General features: G+C 47.8%; 3 protein-coding genes across 5 annotated transcripts; 1 reads left to right on the forward strand and 2 right to left on the reverse strand.

Annotated features, from left to right (window-relative positions):
* Window positions 1-1,206: 1,206 nt before the first annotated feature.
* Window positions 1,207-2,460, reverse strand: LOC148409983 (uncharacterized). The gene is made up of 2 exons (XM_088439244.1): window positions 2,295-2,460; window positions 1,207-1,524 (listed from the first exon to the last, which is right to left on the reverse strand). Exons 1-2 carry the CDS (start codon window positions 2,396-2,398, stop codon window positions 1,290-1,292), a joined length of 339 nt encoding a protein of 112 aa, XP_088295370.1. The 5' UTR covers window positions 2,399-2,460; the 3' UTR covers window positions 1,207-1,289.
* A 1,109-nt stretch (window positions 2,461-3,569) lies between these two features.
* Window positions 3,570-11,996, forward strand: aldh18a1 (aldehyde dehydrogenase 18 family, member A1). Of its 3 annotated transcripts, none has more exons than XM_088438895.1 (17): window positions 3,570-3,660; window positions 3,736-3,848; window positions 6,036-6,178; window positions 6,554-6,703; window positions 7,150-7,254; window positions 7,374-7,526; window positions 7,924-8,014; window positions 8,174-8,298; window positions 8,834-8,978; window positions 9,056-9,129; window positions 9,358-9,723; window positions 9,789-9,926; window positions 9,988-10,183; window positions 10,252-10,373; window positions 10,962-11,148; window positions 11,489-11,584; window positions 11,671-11,996. In XM_088438895.1, the coding sequence occupies exons 2-17, from the start codon at window positions 3,767-3,769 to the stop codon at window positions 11,877-11,879; spliced, it is 2,382 nt and encodes a 793-aa protein (XP_088295021.1). In that variant the 5' UTR covers window positions 3,570-3,660; window positions 3,736-3,766; the 3' UTR covers window positions 11,880-11,996. The 3 variants fall into 3 exon arrangements, with proteins under 3 accessions (XP_088295021.1, XP_088295022.1, XP_088295020.1); XM_088438896.1 differs by having other exon boundaries at window positions 3,579-3,848; window positions 9,358-9,457; window positions 9,521-9,723; XM_088438894.1 differs by having other exon boundaries at window positions 3,579-3,848.
* Window positions 11,997-14,293: 2,297 nt separating this feature from the next.
* crygmxl2 (crystallin, gamma MX, like 2) lies at window positions 14,294-17,006 on the reverse strand. The gene is made up of 3 exons (XM_088439267.1): window positions 16,004-17,006; window positions 14,795-15,037; window positions 14,294-14,594 (listed from the first exon to the last, which is right to left on the reverse strand). The coding sequence occupies exons 1-3, from the start codon at window positions 16,010-16,012 to the stop codon at window positions 14,310-14,312; spliced, it is 537 nt and encodes a 178-aa protein (XP_088295393.1). The 5' UTR covers window positions 16,013-17,006; the 3' UTR covers window positions 14,294-14,309.
* Between the last annotated feature and the right edge of the window lie 10,642 nt (window positions 17,007-27,648).

Below are 27,648 nucleotides of genomic sequence, written 5' to 3' on the forward strand. Positions count from 1 at the left end.
TGCTATAGATGTTGCATGAATTAGAAATCGGATTGTTTGTTTATGTTTCTACAAAGCAGGTGTCCCCTAAAGCTATGACCTGGTGGTGGCACTGATAGTCCTCGACATTATCTCCTGGGGACACTTTTCCAGTGCACCTCGCCCGGCATCTCATCTGGACTTGGACTTGAAACCCGCGGAGCCAAGCTTGACTCGGTCCCTGACATTTGTGACTTGGCTTAGACTTGACTCTGACTCGCACCTTTGGAGTGTCTTGACTCGGAATGTAATTTGTGAATCTACTCGACTTGGCATCTGACCTTTGTAACTCAGACTTGGACTCTGACCTTTGTGACTTGGACTTGACTCGGACTGTCTTTTGTTACTCTTACTTGATTTGGCCTCTTGTCTTTTGTGACTCCGACTTGACACAGACTCAGACTGGATTTTACTGGACTCGATAAAGGTGGACTTGACTACACTCCTGCTCAGGTGCCTCGGTCAATTCTTAGACAGAGACTGAACTATAACCACAGAACTTCTCAGCTGCCAAAGCCTATTTGTCCAGGATGGGATGTTGTGAATATTAGCGCTCGAGGTCCTTTGGACAAGTCCTCCCAGACAGAACCTCCGCACAGTATGGGGATGCGATACTTTGCACACAAAAGCATTCAAAGATTTGGAACGTGCTCACCTCAGGTCCCCACGCCAATTCCCGATAGATGCCATATAACAGACGTACTTCAAACTATCCTGCAAACAAGACGAACGCGCGTGGCCCGCGTTATTTGGAAGGCTTCCGCGGACTCGTATTTATCCAATATTCACTTTTGGTAGGTCACGTCCTATTCATTTCAGGAAGTTAAAGGCGCATGTTGGACTTTGAACAGCGCAAGCAAGCGAGGCCAGCTGACAAAACACAGTTTGAGCCGCTGATTCCATGAATTGAATGCCTATTCCCAGCGTAAGCAGCAGCTGAAGCGCAGTGGAAAATTGCCACCTTGTCATCAAACCGCTCTCCCTCGGGGTCCCTGGACACCTCCTTTATCCCTGGCAAATGGACACACACGCACATAGTCCTCACTGTTTGGAATGCGGAATTCTAGCGGTAAAATTAGAGGACGCCATCATCTCCCCGGCGTCACTTTTGGCAACGTCGGCCAGTTCTCTGATAAAATGACTGAGAAGTGTCCATATTTCCAAATGAAAGCAAATGGGACAAAGTCATCACTTCTGCTTTGCGCTTTATTAAAAAGCCTACATTTGGGGAAAAAAACCAACACGCATTTCTCAAATCCTCATCGCGTCTTTCAACCCAGGAACCTTGGCAGCGTCATCTTCATGGTGGTCTTGGTTTCGAACACCAAACTCTTTGGAGTCGTGATGTGGAACCCTCCTTCCTGGCTTTGTGCTGGGCTTCCATGCTCAAGCTTTTGACCGGGCCCCGCTTTGGTCTGTGGTGGCAGCCTGGGACTGAGGAAGCGCTGCAGGAGTCTCCTGGCTTGGCGCTGTTTCTCAGAGCGCTCCGACTCGCTCGCCGTGGGCCTGCCGAGGCGGACCAACAAATACTCCTGAAACTGACCGCCGTTGCCACTTAAAGCCTAACCGTTTGAACGACAACTCGAATCCTACTTTTCCCCTCTGTAAAATTTGCATTTTTACCGCATAACAGTGGCCTCACAATGTGTGTCCTTTCCCTTAAAATATATTTTTTGTACTGTAATCCGCCAAATTTAAGACATGCTTTTTTTTTGTCCCCAAAATGAAGGCCAAGAGGAGGAGTGTGCACTATAAACTGTAACTTAAATTGTTTATTTTATTCAACACTATTCGAATAAGGTTGTTTACGGCATTTTTTTTTCAGTAAAAGAAGAGAACCGACTGAACCGACGTCCGAGTCAATCCGTCCACACGCAGAAATTTGACAAAAACGGAGAAGATCATTTCAAATATGTCTTCAGCTGGTTCAATTTAAGATTGCACCGGTTCGAGAAGATGGAAAGGTATTCCTCTCGCTTCGTTTATTAATTGTTGTCTTTTGGCATGTACACACACAATCATAAAGTTAACGGAACACGGGTGGCGCGCCGCGTCGGGTATTTTTGGCAAAATGAGCTCGAGCTGCTTCGCGAGGTGAAAGACAAACCACTGCCTGGAGCGCATTCAACGTTACGCTGGCTGCAACAAATAATACAATTTACAGATATGAACGCAAGAAAATATGAAGCCATTCATACTGTTTCGCGATAGCTTTTACGTTTAAAGCCTAAGCCTAAGGCGCGGAAAAAGGAAGGAAGGAAGATTCCTTTGGCGACCTTTGAGACACGCCGAGGCTGTGCCAATGAGCCGAGTAGCTCTGTCCTCTCTGCCAGTCCTCCTCCGTCACGCTGCAGTCCAGCGCGCCGCCGACGCCGCTCATCTTGGCCTCCCGTGCCCGACTGCCGTGGAGAGCGGGACAGAATGCGCCCCGATTGTCGGGGCGGGCCAAGTGCGACTGCAAGGCGGATTAGCGCCGTGTTTACATAGTTGTGCGTCTGCGGTTATTTTGGTTGCATGCCGACGTGAAAGACAAAGGCGCGCTAAGGCCCGCTTTCTGGACGCGTTTCCCCGATTCCACCCCGATAGAAACAGGGCCGGTTTCTTTTTCGAGAAAGTTGGAACGTGAAGCGGCGTATCGCTAAATTGTCTTCTGGTGACTCGTTTTGCAAATTATGCCTTTATTTCTTCAAATGTTATACGGATGCCCGTTCTAATCAACGATGCAAAAGTGGTGTAAATTGAGCTGGGAAAAAACGCCTCTCTAACAATGGTCACCTTACTCAACATGGTCGTTTAAAAAAAACAAAACATGGTCATTATTTTGCGGGAAAAACACCTTACTAAAAATGGTCATGTTTTTGTTAGAAAATGCCTCACTATACATTTTTTTTGCAGGAAAAACACCTTCCGAAACATGGTTGTTTTTGCCAAAAAAAAACAACAACACTTTACTACACATGATCGTTTTTGTGAAGAAAAAAAACACCTTACTATACATGGTCGTTTTTTGTGGTGGTGGTGGTGGTGGGTTGCTTTTTTTTTCTCTCTCAAAATAACAAAATTTGAGGGAAAACGCCTTACCAAACGCTAAAAAAATAAAAATAAGATAAAGCCTTACTGAAACTACTTATACTGATAATTTTTTGCAAAAGAAAAAACCTTCTTTACTTGGTCATTATTTTGTGAGAAAACGCATTACTGTGGTGGTATTTTCAGGAGAATCTTATTCTGCACCTGCGATATGTCAAATGATCTCTAATTGCAATGCTCATGTGCACAAATCTTACAAAAAAGGGACACAATGCTTTTAAAAGAAAAGCTGCAACAATATTTTCCGTTTCATTTGCTCTCAATTTGAAAAGCAAAACAACGACTTCCTGATGTATGTTGAATCCCTGTTAAAATCTGCCGTACCCCCCCGAAATGTCGTCCTGTACGGTCCAAAGTGTATTTACAGTGGCATCCGCCTCCCTTTCAGAGCATGCAATTTGAAAATCACCAACAGTTGTGTCAGGGAGGGGTGGAGGGAGGGAGGGAGGGAGGGATGGAGGGAGGGCCACATCAAGCAGCCTCCGTTTTCCCAATCAAGTTTCCGCCAAAGTGCTTTATGGCTCACTAACAAAGTGGATCATCATCAGCATTGTAAGTAAAGACACACTCCCACTCTTCCCCTTTTAACGCCGCAAAGGAGGTCAGCCTTGCTGCTCTCTCTCACAGGTAAGCCGTGAGAAAGCCCGCCAAAGTCAGCATGCTGCTCCAGAGGCTGCGTTCCGCCTTTGGCGCCGAACCCCGCAAACGCTACTGGACCGCCACCAGCGCTCTCTGGAAAGGCAAGTCGGGGGCGCGCCTCTTTCTTCCTGTTGGATGGGGAACTACTTGAAACGCCGGCCGCACGGTTATCTCTTCTTCTCCCCAGCGCACGTTTTTGTCTGGAAAGCGTTATTTGGACCGCAATAGCCTTTTTTCTCATTCGCCGCCAGCCGCTTTCACGCGTTTTGACTCATCTTTCGGGACCCGAAGAATATTGGCTTCTGCGACAAAGCAGTGAATGGGCATGTTCCATACTACTTTTTTTTTCCCCGCACCACTAGGAGCACTCGACTTTTCTGAAGTCGCCGATACCAAGCAGAGATGCAACTAGTACACTTGATACGAAGGGTAAAAACGCAGATAGTTTGCTTTTAAATAGATTTCTCATCACTAAACGCGATCATAAATTTGCTCCGGGTTGGCCGGTACTAAAATCGTTTTCCGTCGTGAACGCTGTCACCTTGAAATAAGGCCAGGTAGCCGCTTTCGCTATTCGCCCATCCCTAGCGGAGATCTCGCCAAAAGAAAAAGAATCGACTCTCGCTTTTGGCTCTTGGCAGAACATGGGTTGGTTTCACAAAAAATAGCTTTCTCATTAAAAAGCGGAGAAAACAAGCTTTTTGTATGAAGCTAAAATGTGTTGCTTTTGTGTGACTTCAAACTACAAACCATGCAAGCGGCGCATAAAAAAGGATTCGTTTAAGATATGCGATTAAAGAAGAAGAAAAAAAAAGAACATGGGTAAGTGTGACAAATAGGTTTCCGAATAAAAGGTGGAGAAAATGAGATTTTGTGCAAAGAAATGTCACTGACTTCTGGGCTCCAACGTGTTCCGTTTTGCGTGACCTCAAACTAAAAGCCGACTTCAAAAAAGAGGCATAAAAATGTAATGATTTATTTGCAATATCCATCCAAGACCCGTGCGTACTTTGCCTAGTAAAATTTCTTGTCAAACAAGCACATTTGCTTTCGAGTCACAGGGCAGAAATTGGTCACACGTCACACTTCCGTCCCGCTGGGACGATACCGCCGCCCCATTTCTGTGTGAAGGTCTCCTTAGTTGCTACGCCCCCGGCGGCTTGTATTTTCTTGTTTGACTTTGCTAAATAGGAATGATTGCTTTCCTCGGCTAATGACTTTGCCAGTAAATGCCCGCGTTCCCTAAAGTGCTTAGAGTGAACTTTTTCCGCCGGTGGCGCACCTCATTGTCACTGGCCGGGTTGTGATGTCAGCATTTTTTTCGCGCTGATGCGGCTGTCTATGTGTTTCCATGGTTACAGAGGACGGCATGAGAAATGCCGGTCGCCGCGTTCAATCGGATGCCGCAATTACAAGTGCAGTTTTGGGAAGTTTAAATACATTCTCATCACCTTTTCTCACCTTTCACTCTTTTTTTTTTTTGAGTGTTGTGCCACTTGTGAATTTTTTTTCAGCCTTTTATCCGCTAATCCAGGGGGGGTCAAATGTATTTTAGCTTGCGGGCCGCATCGAGGAAAATCTGTTCTCCGGTGGGCCGGACCGATAAAATTATGCTATACTGTTTTGTGTTATAATACTGTCAAAAATAGTACAAGCACAACATGACTATTATTTATAAAACTATAATATTACTATTCATTACTGTATAAAACGTTTGATCCTAAAAAGAAAAAATCAGCTCATTTTTAGACTTTACATGACAAAATCATCTCACGGGCCGAATGAAACCCATTTGAGGACCAGAACTGGCCCGGGGGCCGGATGTGTGACGCCTGGGCCCAGTGCAAAGAATTTTGGATGAAAAAAAAAAAAAAAAGGCACAAAACAGAGTTCCATGCTTACCAGACTTCAGAACAGTATTTGTAGTTATATCCCTTGGCATATTTAATTCCAGAATAATCTAATATCGTTTATTTTATTTCCGGCTCGTCCGCCTGAAAATGACATCATTGATGAGGATGTGCATTTTTTAATTTTTTTTTTGGACTCAATATGGGTTTTTAACCAAACATTTCTTAGAGTTACCTGTGTCACCTCAAAGTACCCTCCATCCCTTCAGGACCATTTTTTTATATGTATTTTACTGTCAAATAAGCTTGCATCCCCTAAAGCTGAAAGTATGAATGAAACATCAAAAGTTACGATACTTTATTCTCATTATTTGCATAAGCAAAAGCATCACCCGGTTTCACCTTTGCTGCCGTTTCTTTCTTTAATCGTTCACGCAGGTGGGCGTGGCAGCGGCTCCTTGGCCCACCGCGACCAGCTGCGCCACGCCAAGAGGATCGTGGTCAAGCTGGGAAGCGCCGTGGTCACCCGGGGCGACGAGTGCGGCCTGGCGCTCGGTCGCCTGGCCTCCGTCGTTGAACAGGTCTCTGCCCGGAGACGCGCGCGCGCGCGCGCGTGCATATCCCCCAATTTTTACGTAGATCCTTTCAACGGCAACCCGCAAGAGAAATTTTTGCGTTGACGCCCCGAAACCAGCGGGCGGCCATCTCATGACATTTGCAAGTCTTTCAGTAACTTTGTTGATCGGCTTAGCCTGGACTCCCATAATGAAAAAGTCTTCAAATGACTCTAATTATGAAATATAAAATGTTCCTATTTCAATTTCATAAATATATGAACTCACGGCGTGGTTACTTTTGCTGTTATTGCATTTTTACAATTCTGGTACATAACGGGCAAATAGTTAGAGTCGGGTTGCCAAGCTGCGCTTTAACCGGAGCGCTCATGTTCCCCGCAGGTGGCGGCGCTGCAGAACCGGGGCCGAGAGATGCTGCTCGTGACCAGCGGGGCGGTGGCCTTCGGCAAGCGGCGGCTGCGCCAGCAGATCTCGCTCTCCCGGAGCGTCCGCCAGGCGCTGCACTCTGGACACAGTCCGCTCAAAGACACGGTCGCCCGCCCGATGGCCCGCCGCGCCACCTTGACTTACGAGTGCCCGTCCACGCCCGCGACCTCGCCCGCCCGATAGCCATCCGTGCTCTAACGTAACCGTAAAAGCACAAGTTGGGACTTTTCTCCTTTGAAATGTCATATATATTTATTTTTACTCCTCCAGGCAAAATGTTGCTAAGGTATAAACTTGTGGAAAAACCTTAGCATACGCCAAAGAACGCTGTCCAGATTCAGGACTAAAGCCCTGACAATGATTACATTTTTCTTTTGAAATCACTAAAAGCGCGTTGTCGTTTTGGTGAAATGGCAGCAATGAAAGCGATTCTCCTTTCAAAAGGGAATGCTGATTTGAGGTACGGGAGATAAAACTCGTAAGTCAAGGTAGCACTTTAAATTCATGCAGGCGTGACCTATACTGTTTTTTTCTCATTCTTCTTCCTGCAGTTGTCGCCCGCGCCGGAGGCTCGGGCGTGCGCGGCCGCCGGGCAGAGCGGCTTGATGGCCCTGTACGAGGCCATGTTCTCGCAATACGGCACCTGCACTGCGCAAGTACGTCATTTCCATTCTGCGGCGAAGTCGTACTAGGCAAAATAGTGTTTATTTAGTGCGAAATAGGCGGCGTCTCCCTTTGAGGGGCCGTTTGGTTCTATCCCGACTTCCCCACTCAGGTTCTGGTGACAAATCTGGACTTCCACGACGAGCAGAAGCGCAAGAACCTGAGCGACACGCTGCGGGAGCTGCTGCGGATGAACATCGTGCCCGTCGTCAACACCAACGACGCCGCCGCGGCCCCGCCGCGGCCCGACAGTGACCTGCAAGGGGTAAATGTGGGTACAGATGCGAAGGGGTGGTCGGTAGGGGCGCCGGTGGTGGGCGCAAGCTGGAAACAGAAGCTACACCGCCACGCTCCAAAGTGGAAGTTCCTCTGCTACCAAATCTTCTTTTCTGCCACTCTTGATGGAAGCCTCCAATGTCCTGTAGATAAAAGTCCTCAGCAAACTTCATCTTGAGCCGCGGGCTTCAGTTTTTCTTTCATTTGACGCTTTTTTTTCTGGGGATTGATTTGATCAAATCAGCTCTTTTATGCGATCTAACGTTTGCGGCGCGCGGCTAAAAAGTCCGAAGGTGAGCGCTCGGGATCAGAGAGCAAGCAAAGCTTCCCGGTCGGCTCGGCGGCAGACGTTCGCTGACGTCGGCGCTTTGTTTTTGGGATCGCAGGTGATCAGCATTAAGGACAACGACAGCCTGGCGGCGCGGCTCGCCGTGGAGATGGAGGCCGACCTGCTCGTCGTGCTGTCTGACGTGGACGGTACGTGTCGCCGCCTCAACAAACGCCATCTGGCTTTGTTACTAAGCGGCGGCCCGAGCGCCTCCTCGTGTCTTCTCACGCCTTATGGTGGAACAAACAGACTGCGGGGTGTGGGTTTGTTTACCGTGCCGTGACATCTGTTTTTTTTGTTTTAATAAGGACTGTACACCCGCCCCCCCGGAACGGATGATGCCAACCTCATCGATATTTTCTACCCCGGGGACCAGCAGTCCATCATTTATCGGACCAAGTCCAGGGTCGGCCTCGGGGGCATGGAGGCCAAAGTAAGTGCCTCTACCTATAAAGAAAAAACCGGAATGGGAGGCATTCGATTGCCGATTACTTACCAGTGACCTGTTGAATCAGATCACAGGAAATGGAACCTCCTGACAAACGTTGGCGGGGTTACGCGCCAGGGCGAAGGTAGAATCCATTCCATTTTGGTGCAGATTCGGCAGCGGCCAATTTTATTAGTCGGGCCTGAGCAGATGGGTAGTTTTTCAGCTGGCTTGTCGGAGTTAACAAGAGGGACCAAAAACACAATGGCTCAGACATCTTCTGCAGAAGAGAGAACGCTGTCAGATGAACTTAACACGTTCTGCAGAGCTCTTCATTCCGCCTTTTATTACCTCCTCGAGCAATATGTGGGCTTTAAATGAGATCATTTCTACATTTTTCCCATCAAGGGGGAGCACAAAATGATGTGTCAATTTGACAAATGGCTGGCGCTATGGTGAGGGGGAAATCTGTGAATGAAATGATGCTGCAGATCCAGCTAAAAAAAAAAAAAAAGGGCTCTAACTCGCAGTCTCGCCGCAGGTCCAATCAGCCATTTGGGCCCTCCGGGAGGGCACCTCGGTGGTCATTGCCAACGGCGCGGATCCCAAAGTCACGGGCCACGTCATTTCCGATATCGTGGAGGGCAAGAAAGTGGGAACTTTCTTCTCTGAGACCAAACCGGCCGGTGAGTGGACTGCCTACCCATCCCCGACCTCTCAAATCAGCTTTCACAACTGGTGCCCTTAACTTCTTCCCCCCCAGGCGTGACTGTTGAGCAGCAGGCAGAAGTGGCACGCAACGTCGGGAGAAAGCTGGCATCGCTGCGACCGGAGCAGGTCGGAAATCCATTTTCCTCTCCGCCCAAAGCCGCGCTTCCTGCGTGGCTAGGTGTCCCCATACATTTGTCCGAAGGTCAATTTCCTGTGGCGCAAGACATTTTTGCCCAAAGCCGCACTTCCTGTAAAGCCAGGTGGCCCAAACCCTTTGCAATTTGCTTTCTTGATCAACTCTGACATCTTGTGGCGGAATGCGGCGTTGCGTGATGATTTTCTCCTGCTTTTCAGAGGAGCGAGATCCTGCGCCACCTTGCGGACCTTTTGATGGACAGGCAAGAGGACATCCTGTCCGCCAACAAGACGGACGTGGACACGGCGCCCAGCGAGGGTGAGGCGGGCAGGGAGGAAGCGTTTTTTCGACGAATGACATCGCTTCCTCTTTGCGAGGCAGACGAAGGGTCGCGCCTTCGCTTGAGCGCGGCCGAGTTGGCGTCGGCGGCGGCGGACGTGCGGCGGACGGCCTCGGCCGCCCGGGACCGCGTAGGCCGCGTGCTGCGGCGAAGCAGGCTGGCCCCCGAGCTGGAGCTGGAGCAGATCGCCGTGCCTATCGGGGTCCTTCTCTTCGTCTGTGAGGATTGCCTGGACCTGCCCCGGGTAACCCCAAAAAAGGACCCACTTTCTTCGCTGTATTGTAAACGTTTTCTGCCGCCTCCCCGCAGGTTTGGGCCCTGGCCGTCGCCAGCGGCAACGCCGGCCTGCTGAGGGGCGGCACGGATATGGCCAACACCAACCGTGTCCTCCACCAGATCACCCAGGAGGCGCTCGCCCTACATGACGTCACCAACGCCGTGCAGATTGTAAGCTTTTTTCTTTCTTTTTTTTTTTTTTAAGCTATCGTTGATGTTTTCGTTTCACCAGGTGAGCGGCCACCGGGAGCTTGCGGATCTCTGCCAGCTGGACAAAGCGATCGACTTGATCGTCCCGCGAGGCTCGGCCCGGCTCCTGCGAGAGATCCGGCGGGCCGCCGGGGCGGTCCCCGTTCTGAGCTGCGGCGACGGTATCTGCCACGTCTACGTGGATACCCAAGCCAGCCCCGACAAGGCCCTCCAGATCGGTCCGCCTCGCAAAAAGTTTTGCCGGCGAGCCGTCGCCGCGGCGCTGAGAATGGCCGTGCGCTTGCAGTCCGAGATTCCAAGCGCGGCGACCCGGCGGCGTGCAACTCCATGGAAATGCTGCTGATCCACCGGGACGTCCTCGGGATGCCGCTCTTTCATCAGCTGGTGGACATGCTGCGTGCCCAGCAGGTACGCCAACGAGCACGCGCGCGCGCCACATACGGGCAAAGCACGCCTTGCTTTAGCCTCCAAAATACCTCCAAACGGACAAAAACATCTACAAATTACACTGATAAAATCAATCGTATCACCTCATTACAAAGGATGTTACTAGAAAATGTTAATTAGATGCGAATGAGTACTTCAATGCATATGCTAACATATCGCAAAGGGAAATACCTGCCACAAATGAAAATGCATACAAAGCAGCGCCATATAACATGCCGAAAATAAGAAGTAACATTAGCTAGCTTGCTATCCACACTCACAGATTGGTGGATCAACAAAAATATGATCATAAATGACAACATTCATACAAAGACACACTCGTTGGTCGGAATTCACACAGAGACAGACAAGGACGGCTCCCGGCAGAGGCCGCGCCGTCCTTCCTCACTACAAAACGTAGTATCGACAGCGGCCGGAGGAGGCGCCAAAAATCCAGCCAAACAAAGCACAACTAAATGAACCGTTAAAGACTGAACTAAATCAGTTCCAAAACATCATGCGGCGGATGTGAAATCCCAAGCGCGTGCTAAATGCGGCGTTTGGCCACAGGTGAAGCTCCACGCCGGTCCCCACTTGGCATCCCACCTGACGTTGGGCCCGGCGGAAGCGCGCCCGCCGCTCGCCCGCCGCGGCGCCTCGGAGTGCTGCCTGGAGATGGTGGACAGCGCCCAGGCGGCCGTCCGCCACATCCGCAAGAACGGCGGCTCCCTCGTCGACGTCATCGTCACCGAAAACCGTACGGAAATCCCCATCCCTCTCTTGCTTCCGTGGCAAGAGACGCCATTGGAAGATCGGAACGCCGTGCCGTATTTGTTAGCGTTCGCGTTACGTTTTCATCATTTATTAATACGCCGGCTTGCTAACCGGACAATAGTTTTTTGCAATGATGGTTTTCCCATGCATTCTAATGAGGAAAAACGAAAGGCACGAAGAAGATCCCAAATACGAAGGTTTTGCCTTCATTTTTGAAAAGCAAGCAAAGAAAGCACAAGCGAGTTTGGCGAGCGCCACAAAAGTGCTTGTGGCAACACGGTAGAGTCTACTTTTTCCCTCTCTCTTTTTCTGCTTGGCCTCAGCGGACACGGCGGAGCGTTTCCTGCAGCAGCTGGACAGCGCCTGCGTCTTCTGGAACGCCAGCTCCCGTTTCGCCCACGGCTACCGCTTTGGACTCGGTCGGAGCCCGCTCGGCCCCACGGGCGCCGCCTCCTCATCCGTAACTTCACTTTTTTTTCTTCTTCTTCTTTTTCTTTGCGCGCAGGAGCAGAAGTGGGCACGAGCACGGCGCGCGTCCACGCCCGCGGCCCCGTGGGCCTGGACGGGCTGCTCACCACCAAGTGGGTCCTGCGCGGGGACGGGCACGCCGCCGCCCATTTCGGACGCCCGCCCGCTCGCCAATTCCTCCACGAGGAGCTGCCGACCGGTCCGGGGAACGCCGGCGCATCACTAGAACGGACGTTGTCTTGTTGACTTTCCGTCGAGCGATCGCAAAAATATACAACATATCAATGACGACCGTGCATCACCAGTCTCTCTCTCTCTAATTGTGGTTTTTTATATCAATATTTCACCAAAATTAACTAGACATTGATCCAAAAAAAGTATATATATATATATATATATATATATATATATATATATATATATATATATATATATATATATATATATATATATATATGTATGTATACAGGTTTTACAGGATGTAAACAATAAAGACAATTTTTTTCTACCATTTTTCCATTTCCATTTTTCTTTTTCTCCCATTTTTCTATTTCTCAGATTCAAAATGAACGATCATATTTAGAACATATCGTATTAATAACAGTTATAGAGTCTATGTCTTTAATCAAGAGCTTCAATCTGACTACGATGAAAGTTGTTCAACATTTTTTTTTTTTTTTTCCCAGCCAAGATGCGCTGCAGATCACAGCTTTCGTTGCGGCTGAATCACAGCGCCCAGATCGTCTGGGCCATTTCCATCGGGGAGTCGTTAGAAGATAAAGGCTTCTTAAATGAAGCCTCCCCTGAAATCGCAATCCTTAATAAAGAATATTTGCTTATTTGCTTTCAAACGCGGAAGAATTTGCTCGACGTCTTTCTCCCCCAAATTAACGGAGGGCGACTGATGTCTTTGCGGGCCCACGGGGGAATCTCCCCGCGAGTGGGGCAAAAAAAAAAAAAAAAAAAAAAAGATGCAAGACAATACTACAGAGGTTTAATTATCCGGCCGTCACAAACGGCAAAAAAAGAGCCAGAAGGAGACTTCACAATGGAAATCACAGGATTTCTGCCTCCTTTTTTCCTTCTCATCATCTAAAGACGCGGGAAAAGCGCGCCAGTTTGCCCTTCAATCAGCCGAGCGGCACCAAACAAAACTCGCGTTCGCGTTCAAAAGTGGAGCGCGAGCGGCTCCCTGCTCACTTCTGACTACTATTAAAAGACCACGGCTTAAGTTTGCGCCGCGGGACGGCGGATCCACGCCAAAACTTTCTGGACCTCGCTTCAAAAATGACCGGCATGTTACAATGATTACCCCGATTCGTTTATTTAACTTACCCTGTAATACGTACTATAGACTGACGGTTTTTTTATGAAAAAAAAAAAAAAAAAAAGTCTTACTATAGACTCTCATTTTTTTTGCGAAAAAAAGCCTTACTATAGACTGTTGTTTTTTCTGTGAAAAAAGCCTTAGTATACTGTTTTTTGCGAAAAAAAGCCTTAAGACTGTCATTTTTTTTTTAAAAAAAAGCCTTACTATAGACTGTTGTTTTTTCTGTGAAAAAAGCCTTAGTATACTGTTTTTTGCGAAAAAAAAAAACCTTAAGACTCGTTTTTTTTTTAAAAAAAAGCCTTACTATAGACTGTTTTTTTTTTTTAAAAAAAAAGCCTTACTATAGACTGTTGTTTTTTGTGAAAAAAGCCTTAAGACTGTTGTTTTTTTAAAAAAAAAAAGCCTTACTATAGACTGTTGTTTTTTCTGTGAAAAAAGCCTTAGCATACTGTTTTTTGCGAAAAAAAAGCCTAACTATAGACTGTTTTTTTTAAAAAAAAAGCCTTACTATAGACTGTTGTTTTTTGTGAAAAAAAGCCTTACTATAGACTGTTGTTTTGTGTGAAAAAAAGCCTTAAGACTGTCGTTTTTTTAAAAAAAATAAGCCTTACTATAGACTGTTGTTTTTCTGTGAAAAAAGCCTTAGTATACTGTTTTTTGCAAAAAAAAGCCTTACTACAGACAGTTTATGAAAAAACTAACTTATGGCGTATGATGATATACTGTACACACATATAGAGAGGAACTAATCTTTTGAGTTTTATTTGTTGAACAATTGTTGGCGATTTTGCGCCTCGCGTCTTGTGGGGATTGCGATCCTTGCTCGGGCAAAGCGTAAAAAGGCGGGACTGCTTTAATTGGACATTACTGAAGGGCAAAAGTCATATTTGCGCTCCTTGTTGATCTTAAAAGGCGCTCCGTTCTTTTCCTCCTCTCGCGCGCGTTTAATAATTCATAACCCGACTTATTTATTCATGCCAATGTGAGCCAATTACGCGCCGCCTAATTAACAATTTCAATAATTGATATTTATTTCTGAAAGAGGAATCTCGGGCTGATGTAAAATGCATGAGAAGCGGCTTTTGTTGGAATTTTGGGGGGGGGCTCCAGGGCTAATAGCGGAATACTTTGACGGGGCGTCTTTGACGCGTGTGATGTGGATGTAAGGCGCGGGTCTTTGATGGCGCCATGTGATCCGCTAAAGACGCGCACTTGTTGTACATCCGCTCCGAGGCGCCGCCGCGCTTTCATGGCGTCCGAAAAAAACAAAAAAAAACTTGTAGCCTAGCATGGTTTCGCCCGTTGAAATAAAAGCACCACGAGGCCGTCATTCCGGAGAGGCTTTATTAGCGATTGGGAGCCGGGGTCTTGATCCTCCGCAGCGAGCCCGCCGCCGGTTGCGGGCAGCCCCAGTCGCCGCAGGCCCGGTACTCGCCCGGGCGCAGGAAAAACTGCCGCCCCCTGTAGTCGGGGTGCTCGTACAAGACCCAGAAGCCTTCGGACACCCGGCAGGAGTAGACGTGGCGCAGGCCCAGGCGGGAGCGCACGTCGGGGCAGTCGTCCGTCAGCTCCGCCGCCGGGCCCGCCAGATCGGGCCGCGAGTGCAGCTTTATCTTGTACGAGCCTCGGTACTGCGAAGGAGCCCGAGCGTCAAACGAGGTCGCGCGTTAAGAGCGGGGGGCTGGATTTAGGGGCGGGGTTTGGAAGCAGCGGGGTTTCAAGGGCCCGTTTGAAAAGAAGATCGGGTTTCAAACTAAGTGCTACAAAGTAGGGATAAACTAGGGTTAGGTTTTCACCGTAGGAGTTGGGTGGCGGCGTTCCATTGACTTACCGGCGGGAACATCTGGCAGGAGCGGATGCGGTCGTTGAAGCCCATCCAGCTGCGGACGTCGGGGTAGTCGCCGGGGGCCAGGACGTACTGGTAGCCGCTGAAATTGGCCTTCTCGTAGGCCACCCAGTGGGCGCCGCTCACCCGGATGGAGTTGCAGCGGCCCAAGTGGCCCAAGGTGTCGGCGCAGTCGCCGCCGCACTCCCAGTGGCGGCCCTGGAAGTCGCGGCCTTCGTAGAAGACGATCTGGAAGGCCGGCCGGGCGGGGGGGGGTTACGTCGGGGTAACGGCGATGTCGATCATGAGAAGACACGCAAAAAAGTCTCAAGAAGACACGCTAGGTCTAGCATTTTGCTTGGAAGCTAGCGAGGTTAGCTTAGACTTTTAGTAAGGTTAGACTTTTTAGTAAGGGAAGTGGCCCTATGGAACCACTTAGAAACATGAAAGTTAATAGCAATGTTGATTACGAGAAGACACAAAAAAGCCCCAAGAAAACATGGGCAAAAATCCTCAGTAGGTCTGGCATTTTGCTCGGACGCTAGCGAGGTTAGCTGTGACGCTCATTTCCAGGTTTTTAGCAAGGCAACTGGACCTATGGAACCACTTAGCAACTGAAAGCCAATAGCAATGTTAACCATTAGAAGACACAAAAAAGTCCCAAGAAGACATGGGCCAAAATCCACAGTAGGTCTAGCATTTAGCTTGGAAGCTAGCGAGGTTAGCTATGATGCTAATTACCAAGCTTTTTAGTAAGGTACGTGGACCTATGGAACAACTTAGCAACATGAAAGTTAATAGCCATGTCTATCATGAGAAGACGCACAGAAAAAGTCTCAAGAAGACACAAGCAAAATTTTTGTTGGAAGCTGGCGAGCTTAGCAAAGACGGGCATTTCCAGGCTTTCCCATAAGCCAAATGAACCCCTGGAGCGTGTTCAAATTAGCAAACATGAACGTTATCATGAGCGCATGCACAAAAAAGTCTTGAGAAAAGACGGACAAAAAGACTCGCTAGGTGTGGAATTTTTGTTGGAAGCTAGCGAGGTTAGCTATGACGCTCATTCTCAAGTTTTCTTATAAGGCAAGTACACCCAAAAAGGGTCTTCCCCATAAGTTCTACGCATTCTAATGAGACTAAAAACCTCATCCTGACTAATTCTGTATTTGTGGAGTAATAATAAAAAAAAAAATATTGTTGCAGGTTAACTCCTACCTTGCCCATGGTGGTATTATGGTTAGCATGGCGCGCACCGGCCGGGTCCTTTTATACCCTCCCTCGTAGCCCTCTTTTGTCCGCGCCCGTCAACGCTAACTTATCTCCCGTGTGCTAGAGTTTACCTTATAGAAAGCGGCTGGCTAGCTTTTGAAATTTAGGACAAAAGGTCTTTGGATGGCGCGTCCTCCTAACAACAAAAGCTAACAGTGTCCGGCGGGCGACGAAAGACGATGACATGACGAAAGACATGACGATTTGGTACTTGCTAGCGCCTGGGAAAAGGGCCAAAAAATCAATCCGGATGCCAGAAAGGTCACGCCGCCATTTTAGCCTTTCACGGCTAAACAAAGAGCTAGCGTCCCTCCCGCCTTTTTGTTGTTGTTCTGTAGAAAGACAAGCGGCGCTAAGCTTTGCCGCCTTTTGATGGCTGCGGGCGACGGTTTGATGCACTGCGCGCTTTTTGCCGTGACACGACTAGATCATTTGCTAGCCTTTCATCACAACGGCGCGCGCCGCACTTTTATCAGCAACGCATAAGAACGGGATGGAAAAACAACATTTTTTTACTGTGTTTTTTACATTTAAAGGTATTGCGCAAAAAGCGAAAAAGCTTTCTGTATCCTCTAATTAGAGATCTGATGCTGGAATTTTGCAAGATTGCTCCGTGAAACTGGAATGACTTTAGCCGTAAGAGCCGAAACTCGAAGCTGCCGGGATATTTGGATTTGCCGAGTTGATGGAATTTTGCAGGATTTCTGCGTGAAATAGGATTTTTCGAGATTTGTAAAAGCCCCCGCTTTGAGCTAAATAAAGCAAATTGTTGGCATATTTGTTGGCTACTGTATAAGGAGCCAGAGAATTTGGCATTTTCTTAGTATGAAAGCGAGGCTATCTGCCCTTTTATTTTTTATTCGCGACATCAAATTTGTACCGCAGTTTTGGGAACGCCGAGCTCGTTAGCGCGTGCTGCGCGGCTCCCCCGGCGTTCATCAGCAACGAGACGCCTCCTCCTCCCCTCCCCGAAGGCAACGTAACATCACACGCCGCGCCTCGCCTTTTCGCTGGCGTCCCCCCCGGAGGAGAAGAAAGCCCCCCGCTGCGGAGCGTTCCACGCCGAAGAAAGGGGAAACGGCGCGCCGGCGCTCGCTCGCCGTCCGACGAGCATTGGCGTGTAGTCGCGCGGGGAGACGATGGCGCCGTTCTCCCCGAGAAGGACTGTCAGGCGAGGACGCGCTTGATTGATGCGCGCCCCGCCGAGGAAAAACGCCCCATGACTCCAACGGTGTTACCAGTTAACTTTCAACCTCGTTCCTCTGTGCCCCGCAAAAAAAAAAAAAATATATATATATATATATAAACATAAACATCCAAATAAGTAAGTTATTCTTATAGTTACTCGATACAAAGATCCATGCTAAGTTTCCAAGCGGCGGATTTGCGCGTAAATCTAGCTGTGGGAGTACTTTTAATGAGGTGAAGATTTGGCGTAAACCTGCGATGTGAACGCCGCAATGAGCATAAGTGACAGCTGCATTTATGCTTCCAACAAACCGCTTCCTTTTAATTATCCCACCGGCAGCAGCAGCAGGGAAAAAAAACAAAAAAAAGATGGCGCACATCAGACACGCGGCGGCAAATCCGGAGGCCCTGGCACGGGCTCACAGCGGCGCCGGCCGGCGTCTGTCGTTCCCGATAGAGCGCGGACGCCGGCAGGGACGAGCGAGGCGGCGGCGACCCGAGACCGGGCGAGAAGCGTCCCCGTTTGCTTTTTTGTTTTTGCGCCGCCATTGTTTCCACCTCGGCTTTGGAGAGAGCGAGGCTGCTCTCCTATCTCCGGCGCCAACATTTTGGGGGTGACGCCCGTCGTGCACGGCGGGGGGCGTGTTTTTTGTTGATTTTCATTATCGGTTCACACTCTTGTGAGCTCGCTACTGATTGACATCCATTTGAAAAAGGCGGCCATACTGAAAACAAAGTCACAACTCTTGCACCGGAGACAAGCGTTCACGCCGGAAGTTCAACGCTCACTTTGGAAACAAAACTCAGCACTAAGTTGATTCGTCTTCCAATTCATTTGCTCTTATTTTGAAAAGAAATGTTCTTGTTCCAGCATTAGTTTTTTTTTAATATGTGCAAAAACCCGGTTCTAATCTCATGCCCCCCCCCCCCCCCCCCCCCCCCCGTTGGCGTCTTACAACTTGCCATCAAAGCAAATGTGTTGTGACAAGAGCAAGTGACAAGCGCGCCGAGAGAGGGAGGCGCCAAATCTGCCTTTATCAATTATTAATGGCGTTGCCCACCTGCCCCGCCAACTCGCGCTCATAATCAACTACATCCGTTTCAAGGAAATAAAAAATAATAACCTGACTTTGATTGACTGCCTGCACTTTTTTTTTGCAGCTTGGCATCATGAAAGCTTTTTTTTTTTTCTTTTTTCTTCTCCTCATCGCCAGAGGCCATTGGAAATGTATTTAGAGGAGGTCCCAGCAGGTAGAGGCTCCCTGATAAATATTCAATATATGAAGAAGAAAAAAAACATGACGTACCCTCATAATGAAATCCAATATTAATGTTTCATTTGAAATCAAGGAAATTTAAGATGATGGAAGAGGCAGGATGATCAATTTTGTCCATCACAATGTCGACTTTCATGCCTGAATTCAGATTCAGTCCAAACTTTCTTTCAAGATAATATTTCAAAAATTAATACGAATAATTGAGAGTAGAAAAGCTAGATATTTAGTAAAACTCAAATCTTGTGACCCTAGTATATGTTTTTTATTTTTAGAATTGATTTAGTCCTTGTTTCTGTATTATTCTTTATTTTTATAACATTCTTATTATTTTATTCATCTATTATTAGTATTGTCATTTATTTTTATTCTTTTATTTATTGTTCAAATAATATTTTTTTGATTATTCTTTATTTTTGCTAAATGTTTATGGTTGTTCATTCATTTTTTATTCTGTATTATTGCAATCAAAACAGAGCGCCTCCCCCAAATATCTGCAGCCGAAGAGAACAATTCAAAAAAAAAAAAAAAAAAATTAATTATGCTTGTAGCTTATATGAAGCGCCGACTACTTTTTATTTTTTTGGAATAAACAAGATGTTTGAACGCCTAATGATCACGTGACTTGAAATTCCAATAAAAGACTTGAAATAAAAGACTTGAAAGGTGAACTGGAAAAAAAAGGATGCCGCTAACGTCTTTGAATTGTTTGCCACGCGCCCTTTGGCGCACAGCATATCCAATGAAAGCGTGCCATTAGTGCACTTTGGAAGACGTCTCGCATGTGAAGAAGGCGTCCTGCGGGGACAACAAGAAAGCGCCACAAGCAGCAGCCGGCAGCCGCTCCAACCACAAAAAAAAAAGAAACAACCCGTCGTCTTCAATTCATCGGGCCTGATAATAAACGCTTTAACTATTCATGCTTCAACTTTTTACCCTGCTAAGAAAAAAAATGTTATTTTGACCTCGCGTTCGTACACAAGGCAGAAATGCGGACAAGAGGTTGAGATTTGACTCATTAGATTTGCTCCTTTTTTTTCCTTTTCAAAGCATTGGAAGCTATTTTAACAGAAAACTCATAAAACGTTTAAATACGGACCTTTCTATAACACCCAAGTAGAAAATAAAATATGTATAAAACAGAAATAGAATAAAATAACCAACAAATAAAAAGTAAAACACCATAAAAAAATCTAAAACTCTTAAAACTATCAATTCCAACACCCACATAACATCAAAGCAATAAAATATAAAGCTTAAAAACAATCAATTCCTTCTAGAATTGCAATAATGATAAGCATTTTCCGCCTAATATTGTCTTTTCTTTTTAACATGTATTTCTTGAAGTCTCTATTTAAACTGAAATTGACAAACCCATTCCGCCCGCTAGAGGGCACTAGAAGCCAAAGCAAAGGCATCCGCACGGGAAACTTTTTTTTTTTTATTTGGCCCTTTCTTTTCAACAGCAGCCATGTGTGTGTGTGTGTGTGTGTGTGTGTGTGTGTGTGTGTGTGTGTGTGTTGCAGCCTGGATGCGCATTTGTTTACTTGCATCCAAACATTTGTAACACATGAGAGCGAGCTCGACGCGTGTGTTGGAATGTGAGTGTTTCGTCCTTGTGCGAGTTTAGAAATAAAAAAAAACATTCATAGACTGACGTGACGTGACGTGACCTGCGTCCCCCGGCACGCAAGCGCTTTCAAAGGAAACAGTCAAAAGTGGCAGACACACACGCTTGAAAGTGCTACAAAGGCGTGCGCGCGCGTGTGTGTGCGGGCCTAGAGACGGCGGTGCTCTATAATGTCAGGGCCTGGCGACCCCGCCCCCCCCCCAACTTTTCACGTTTTCAACCGTTTGTTTGCGCGGCCATTTGAACTTCTTTAAATTTGTGGTCTTTCTTACCGCTTGGCTGCTTTTGAAAATTCAGCCCCCGAAGCCGGTTTCGCTCGGCAAGCTAGTTTGCTAGGTCCGCCCATCGTGATCCGACGCACAAAAAAGAACCTGCACAGGAAAAAAGACAGTCAATATTAGGGTGATTTCTGCACTTTCCAGCGCCCTTTCAAAGTCAACAATTTTGTGGGGAAAATTCGGCCCTCAAAGCCGGTGTCACTTGCCGATGGAAAATTTGCTGGGTCCATCTATCAAGACGAAACAAACAAAAAAAAAAGACTCAAAGCCACGCTTGAAAAACAACTGTCAACTTGCCTTTCCGCTTGAACGTTTTAGGCCCATTTCTGCAAACTCCAGCGTCAACAAAATTTGAGGGGAAAAAAAACGAGCCTCCAAAGCCAATGTCACTCAGCAAGATGAAAATCGCTAGGCCCATCTGTGACGACGGAATGCGCAAAAGTCGACAAAAAGTTGCAGGAAGTCTTCCAGTCAACACAAATTTTAGGGCCGTTCTAAAAGAATGCGCAAAAAGTCTAGAAAAGGTTGCGGGTAGTCTTTGGAACAACAGAAATTTTAGGGGCGTTTGGGGGCTGCTCTGAAAGGGAAATTTCTTGGGCCCCCGAAGCCAGTTTCAGCGAGCAAGCTGAACATCGGCGGGCCCGCCGAAGCTGATAGAAGGCCCAAAACGCGCGTGAGTGACGTCCGCCATCTGCCGCCTTCTCCTTTTTGCTTTTCTCACCGGGAACGAGGAGCAAAGGCGGCAGAAATCGAGACGAGCTCAACAAGCTAGCGTTAGCATAAAAGGGCGCGCCGGCGACTTGCGAGCGAGGCCTCGGAGGAGGCGCTCCGCCACAGACGGCTTCTCCGCGAGGGAGACCGTACATTTCTTTTCCGGACCCTGGCTCTTGCCCCTTTTCAACTTTCGGGGAGTCCCGCTCGTCGCCTGCGCCCGCCCGCTCTCGTTCGAGCGGTTTTATTTTGGCCCGGGCGCCGCAGCCACCTTCAAAGGCTGGGCTGTCGCGCGCGCGCGGCCTTTGAGGCCCCGTTTGAAACGCCGCTACTTACACGTTGTCATGGAGCCGTCAAGCTTTGATTGACGGGGGCGTCCCGCGGCGGCGGCGGCGGCCCGTCCGTGCGTGCGTGATGCTGACAAAGGAAGAGAGGGGAAAAACACGCTGTTGAAAACCAGGGCACAAATTGGGAGTGTGTGAGTATATACATATGCATACATACATACATACATACATATATACATATATATATACATATATATATATATATATATATATATATATGTATATGCACGTACATATATAGACATTTATTTTGTGGAGGAACGGCGGCTCGCCCGCAAAGCCAATAGGAAGGCAGCACTCTCCGCGCTTACATAATTCATGTCAAGCATATTCAAATAACATTTATCTCATTGTCAGTCAATCGCGCGGCGGCGGCGCCGGCGCTCCCGTAACCTTATAAATGAGTAAAAGTCCCGCCCCGGGAGCCGGCGCCTTTAGTCATTCTGTTTGACAAGAGCGGGAAAAGGAAGCCGTCCCGTAGGGGAGCCCCATCAAATTTCGCATTTTTACTCCGGCGCGGCCCGCAAAACCGGGACAGCGTTCTGCCGCGGTCGCGCAAGTGCGGAAATGACGCGCCCGCATTTTTGCCGCAAATATTCAGCTACTCATTGGCGCCACACATGCAAAGCGGGTAATTACGACAAATTAAGATTTCTGACTTCAGAATTCGGAGAATCTGGTGAAATCTGACTTTATTCTCAAATTTGTGAACGTTGACTTTAACTTTGTTGTGATTTTAAGGGGGAATTCTGGGAAGAAAGTGAGAATTCTGACTTTAAAGTCAAAATTCAGACTACTTCTAGATTTCTTACTTGAATTTCAGTTTTTTCTTTTTTACTGCAAGAAATCTCAATTTATTCAAAGAATTCTGACTTTCTTCTCAGAATTCCGACACCCTCAGGTTTCACAGATTAAAAAGAGAAATCTGGCTTTAGTCTGCAAAGTCAGATTTCTCGCTTGAAATTTGAAATCGGCGGCCTTTATTCTCATATTTGTGACTTTCAAGTCCGAGATTCGACTCCCAACTGAGAATTTGGAGTCAAAATAGCTCGCGAATATGCATGGGCTTTTTTTGCTAACAAAACGTCTTAAGTAAAGACGGGTCGCATGTGGCATTTGCGACTCTTAGGCCGACAGCGCAAAATTCACAAGCCAAGAATGTTTTTCCCGCGACTGTAAAGAAAAAATTCAGAGTTCTGCTATAAACTTCTAAACTTGAGCAAAAGCGGGCGCTTTCATGCAGCCGGCTGTATTTTTTTGGGAGCGAATTTTGAGCGCGACTTCCCGTCCCGGCGTCATCCCGCACCCAGGGCCGGCGCCGAGACGACAAGTTCCTCGGCGCGGCGGCCATTTTGCGTGATCTCCGGGCGTTGTGTAAGCCATATGCGCTTCTCCTGCGCCGCGTTTTTTTTTTTTTTGTTCCGGGCTTTTTTTGAAATCCTCCCCCCCCCCCGCTCTTTGGGCGAGTTGCGTCGGCTATCGACCGCTCGGCGCTTTTGAACGCCGGCCCGGGGCCGGCGACGGCGGAGGGGGGGCGGGCACCCGCCGCCCCCGTAGCCGACTCCGGCTCCCAGCGCTCTGGCAAGCGCGCTGGCTCTTTTCTTCTTCTCTCGGCTGGTCTTTTCCCGCTTTCCCGCACCCCGCGCAAAGATCACCTGACGGAAGATTAAGATATTTGCACAAATAGCCTTCGCCGCCTCGTCTCGGCATCAAAGCGGGCGAGAGGCGAGCGCTCCCGCGGGGGGGCGCCGGAGAGCGGCGCGGTCACGGAGGCCCCGCTCCGACGCTGCCGGGGAACAAACGGGACGCTCGGCCCGCTTCGGCATCCCCCCCCTGACTCGCCTTCGTCTCTTTTTTTAACGCGCCCGCCCGCCCGGCCGATCGATGCGCCGCCTTTAATGGGACTCGGCCCGCCCGCGTCCGACTCTCGTTTTGATTGGCGGGGCGCGCCGGCGCTCGGCGGGGGTCGCGCCGTTTGACGGTTGCCAAGCAAAGCGGGGGCCGGGCCCGACCTTTGCGCGGCCGGCTAATGCGGGACGACAGCTAGCCGCCCCCTAAAGTTGTGCGCGGGAAAAACCGACTTGGCTCGGAAATTTAGCGCCGTCAGACGCCGAGCGTATGTAAATGCGACGCCGTGAACCCCCACGTACGAGCGGTCTTTACTCGGAAATTTTGGCTAGCCGCCAAGTTTCGACACAAATTGCAAAAATGTACCTCTTTTTTTTATTTTGACAGTTACGGTTTTATTACCGTGTATTTACGAGCTACTTGAAAATACAACCCGTTTTTGCACGGGCTAATGCGCCTCGAGGGCTGGCCGTTTGCTCAAGTTTGGAGCGGGAAATTTAGAGCGTCCGCGCCGCTAGCCGAGGCAGCGAACACCTACAAATTACTTATGAATTTTTGTTAGCCCAAAATTTCCCTCGCAAATAACGAGAAGCTGTTTTGGCAAAAAAGACCCTTTGTTGCGGTAGCTAATACGGAACGACAGCTAGCCGCTCGCTAAAGTTCGGCGCGGGAAAAACTAACTCGGCTTCCAAATTTAGCGCAGTCAACACCCACATACATGCAAAGAAAGTTCAATAGCGAATGATGAAAATGTTCCCCTATCTTTATTTATCTTATGAATTATTATTTGTTCACATGTGAACGGATGCGTGAAGAACTCCATTTGTAAGTATTTGCCGTCCTCCATTTTGAAAGCAGATTGCGCGACTTCAGGCCGGCCTGTTTTGCCGTCTGCGATTTGCAAAAACTTAGCATGCTACTTAGCCCGTCGGCCGTCACGACAATATTAGCATACAAAATGTGTCGCTAACTACGCCGGTGCCAACTTGTCCGTTTACAGCAAACGCGCGAGTCCTCGTCGGCATTCTCGGCAAAGCACAAAGGATGCGTTTAAGCGGCGCTCGCCTTTCAAGTGGCGTTCTGACGCTTTTGACGCCCCCGAAAAAAAAAAAAAAAAAAAAAAAAACTCTCTGGGCGCTAACGACGCGGGTTTGACGGCCGTTTGAAGGCTAGGCGGCGGTGACAAGCGCGTCACGTGTAGCGGCCATGTTATGTCTTATTGCGACAAATTAAATCAGGCCAGCGAGCCCCCCCATCGGGAATTCCGCACGCGGTGCGCACTCGCTACGGCGAAAAGCAAAACTGCTGGAGGCCGCGCGAAAATCCTTAAACACTGATTGTCACTTTCCATGCTTTAAACCTCGACTAGCATCCCATAATACTTAACAATAAATATACTTCTTATTGTCTGTAAAACTATAGATCTTGGATTCATTGGATTTAACTGTGGGCCCCACCAAGTTCAAGCTTTTTAAAATCGTCAAATTTCGTCGGTTTAAAGCGAACTCGGAGTATTCGTTTTGCCGATAATCAGGTGAGCGTTAGCATATATTTAAAAATCGAACCGGTGCCACCAAAGAAGAGGGCATTAGGAGTAAATGAGCTGCCCCCCCCCCACCCCACCGCGCGGTTCCTTTCCATCCCGCTTCGCTCAAAGCCGGGATGGCGTTATTGATCGGACACTCGATAAAAGGTCATGGGGGTCCGCCTTTTGCCCCCCCACCCCTTCCATCCAATATCCCATTTCCCATAATACCCTCAGCGGAGACATCTTGAGTGGCTTGCAAATGTCAGGTCCGTTTTTTTTTTTTATCCGGGAGGAACGTATTAATTAATTGTTAATTAGCTCCCGGAGGCGGGCGCGCTAATTGCGAGCTGGCAAAGCCCAAAACGACCAATCGTAAATTAATTATTCCAGGGATTTGAAAATAAATAAACAAGTGCTTGATTTTGATGTGCGTCTCAGGTTTGGTGGATGAGCGCGACCTGTCACAAACATCCCCAAGTTTTGGAGCAATTAGCGCAGGTTTGGCGGCGCCCAACTTTTAGCGCCTGCGTAATTAGCGCTAGTCGCGCGTTGCGAAAAGCCGCCGCGAGGATGGCTTTTGTCAAGAAGTCACAACCCAGCTTGTGCGAGAGACTTGAGAGACGTCGTCGGCGGGCGGGAAAGCTCGGCTGCGGGCGGGGGGCACTTACGCCTCGTTCCTCAATGACGCCCCCCCACCCCCGTTTTCCCTCTGATATGTCGTCGAGCTAACAAAGTCTTCCGGCCTCTTAAAAATAGATCACATGGATCCACCTTCTTTGTGTTTTTAATTTAAAGTGTAACATCAGTAGCGTCAAACTTAACAAACAGAAAAAAAAACGCGATTGAAATTGCTAGCCTAGCTTGATTTTTCTTTGTACGTTTTGCTGGTGACAGTAAAGATGCGCCGATATCGGTTTTTATCCGTCTGAAGTAGCATCAGAAGTCATCGGCTGACTCGGGGAAAGTTTGACGACGTTTTCAATCAAACGTTCGTAAAACAAATAGGTCAAAGTTTGCGATCAAGGGAAAAGTTGACGACGAAAGCGCCCCGCGTGGCTTTTCGCGCCGTTCGCTCCTTTGACTTCCGATGTCAAAAATTTCCATGCTAGCTCATTATTGGATAGCGGCGCGAGACGCTGTCTTTGTTTATGCAATTAAAAACAAAAAACTTTGACAACATTTCCGAAATTGTCTCTGTTGTTTCGTCGGAAAAACTTTGAAAATCCTTTTTTGGATTGGTTTATTTGATTCAAAAACGAAAAACGTAGCGCTCGTAACTTTTTCTTTAACGGTTATTCGTTAATACGTTTCTTGCTCTTTGGGTGAGTTGCGTTGGCTATCGACCGCTCGGCGCCCCCGTTTTCCCTCTTATATGTCGTTGAGTTCACATAAAATCTTGCGGCCTCTTAAAAATAGATCACATGGATCCACCTTCTTTGTATTTTTAATTTAAAGTGCAACATCAGTGGCGTCAAACCAAACCCGCCAAAAAAACCCCGATTCAAATTGCCGACGAAAGCGCCCCGCGTGGATTTTTGCGCCGCGACTGTCAAAAATTTCCAAGCTAGCTCATTATCGGATTGCAGCGCGAGACGCTGTCTTTGTTTACGCAATTAAAACTCTGGCAACATTTCCGAATTTATTTTTGCTCTTTCGTTGGAAAAAACTTTAAAAAGTCTATTTTTTATATTGTTTTTATTTGATTAAAGAAAAAAAACGTTGATTTTTCTTCGTACGCTTTGCAGTTCATTCAATGACGTCGACTGTCAAAATGTCGCAAGCTAGCTCATTATTCGGATGCGGCGGCGACATTTCGTGTTTTTGTTCTTTCATCGGAAAAACTTTTAAAAGCCTATTTTTTAAAAATGAGTTTTATTTGACTAAAAAACAGAAAAAAAAAACGCACAAAACAAAGCGCCGGTAGCTTTTTCTTTGACCGTTATTTTATCACGATATATTTGGAGCTATTGTTCGGATTCAACATTTCAATCCCGGCTTGTTACGGGCGTACAATTGTCGTCGTCGATAACTTCAAACGAATCCCCGCGACGCAAGCCGGCTTTCATCGGAACGCATCACAAATAAATAAATAAACGAAAGAATGAATAAATGCGGCCCCCTCGTCCCGATCCTCGGGGACGAGGGGGCCGCCTCGAATCGATTGGCGCTCTGTATTGACGGGACGCCGGCGAGGGCGAGTAATCCTCCGGCCGATGTGGCACATCAAAATAAAAAAAAAAAGAAGAAAAGAATGATGTCCGTCGCCTTTCATGTTTGTCAACGGCTCACATTTGCATAATGACCTTAAAAAAAAAAAACAAGAAGGGCAAAGCCGGCGCGCGCTTGGGTCGGGGCCTAATTAGAGGCAAGCGAGGGGCCGTGGCCTGCAGGAAGGCGCCCTCGTCGCACCTTGCCTCATCAAACAGCCTTCTTGTCTTGCCCGAGAGAGAAAAGACAGAAATAATGCTGGAATTTGGTTGGGACAAAAGCACCCGGGTGCCACTTTTGCAATCCTTTCTTCATGATGGCGGGGACTTTTTTTTCCGCAATACGAGGCGCACCTAAAAGCCTTACATTTTCGAGCCTTCTAATCCCACGCGATTTATACGGCGCATAAACCGTCAATGATCATTTTCGGGCCGGAAAAAATAAAATAATCTCCATGTCAATTCTTTGATTTTCACCGCTGCATTTTAGTTATAAATGTATTTTTACGATTAAAATTTTAAAATAATAGAATGTCATTTTTATTTTTGCAAGAGAAAGCGCAATTTTATCAAATAAATC

This window comes from Hippichthys cyanospilos, chromosome 17, assembly GCF_059441005.1.
Source record: "Hippichthys cyanospilos isolate Australia breed blue-spotted pipefish chromosome 17, RoL_Hcya_1.0, whole genome shotgun sequence".
In the NCBI taxonomy this organism is placed as follows: domain Eukaryota; kingdom Metazoa; phylum Chordata; class Actinopteri; order Syngnathiformes; family Syngnathidae; genus Hippichthys; species Hippichthys cyanospilos.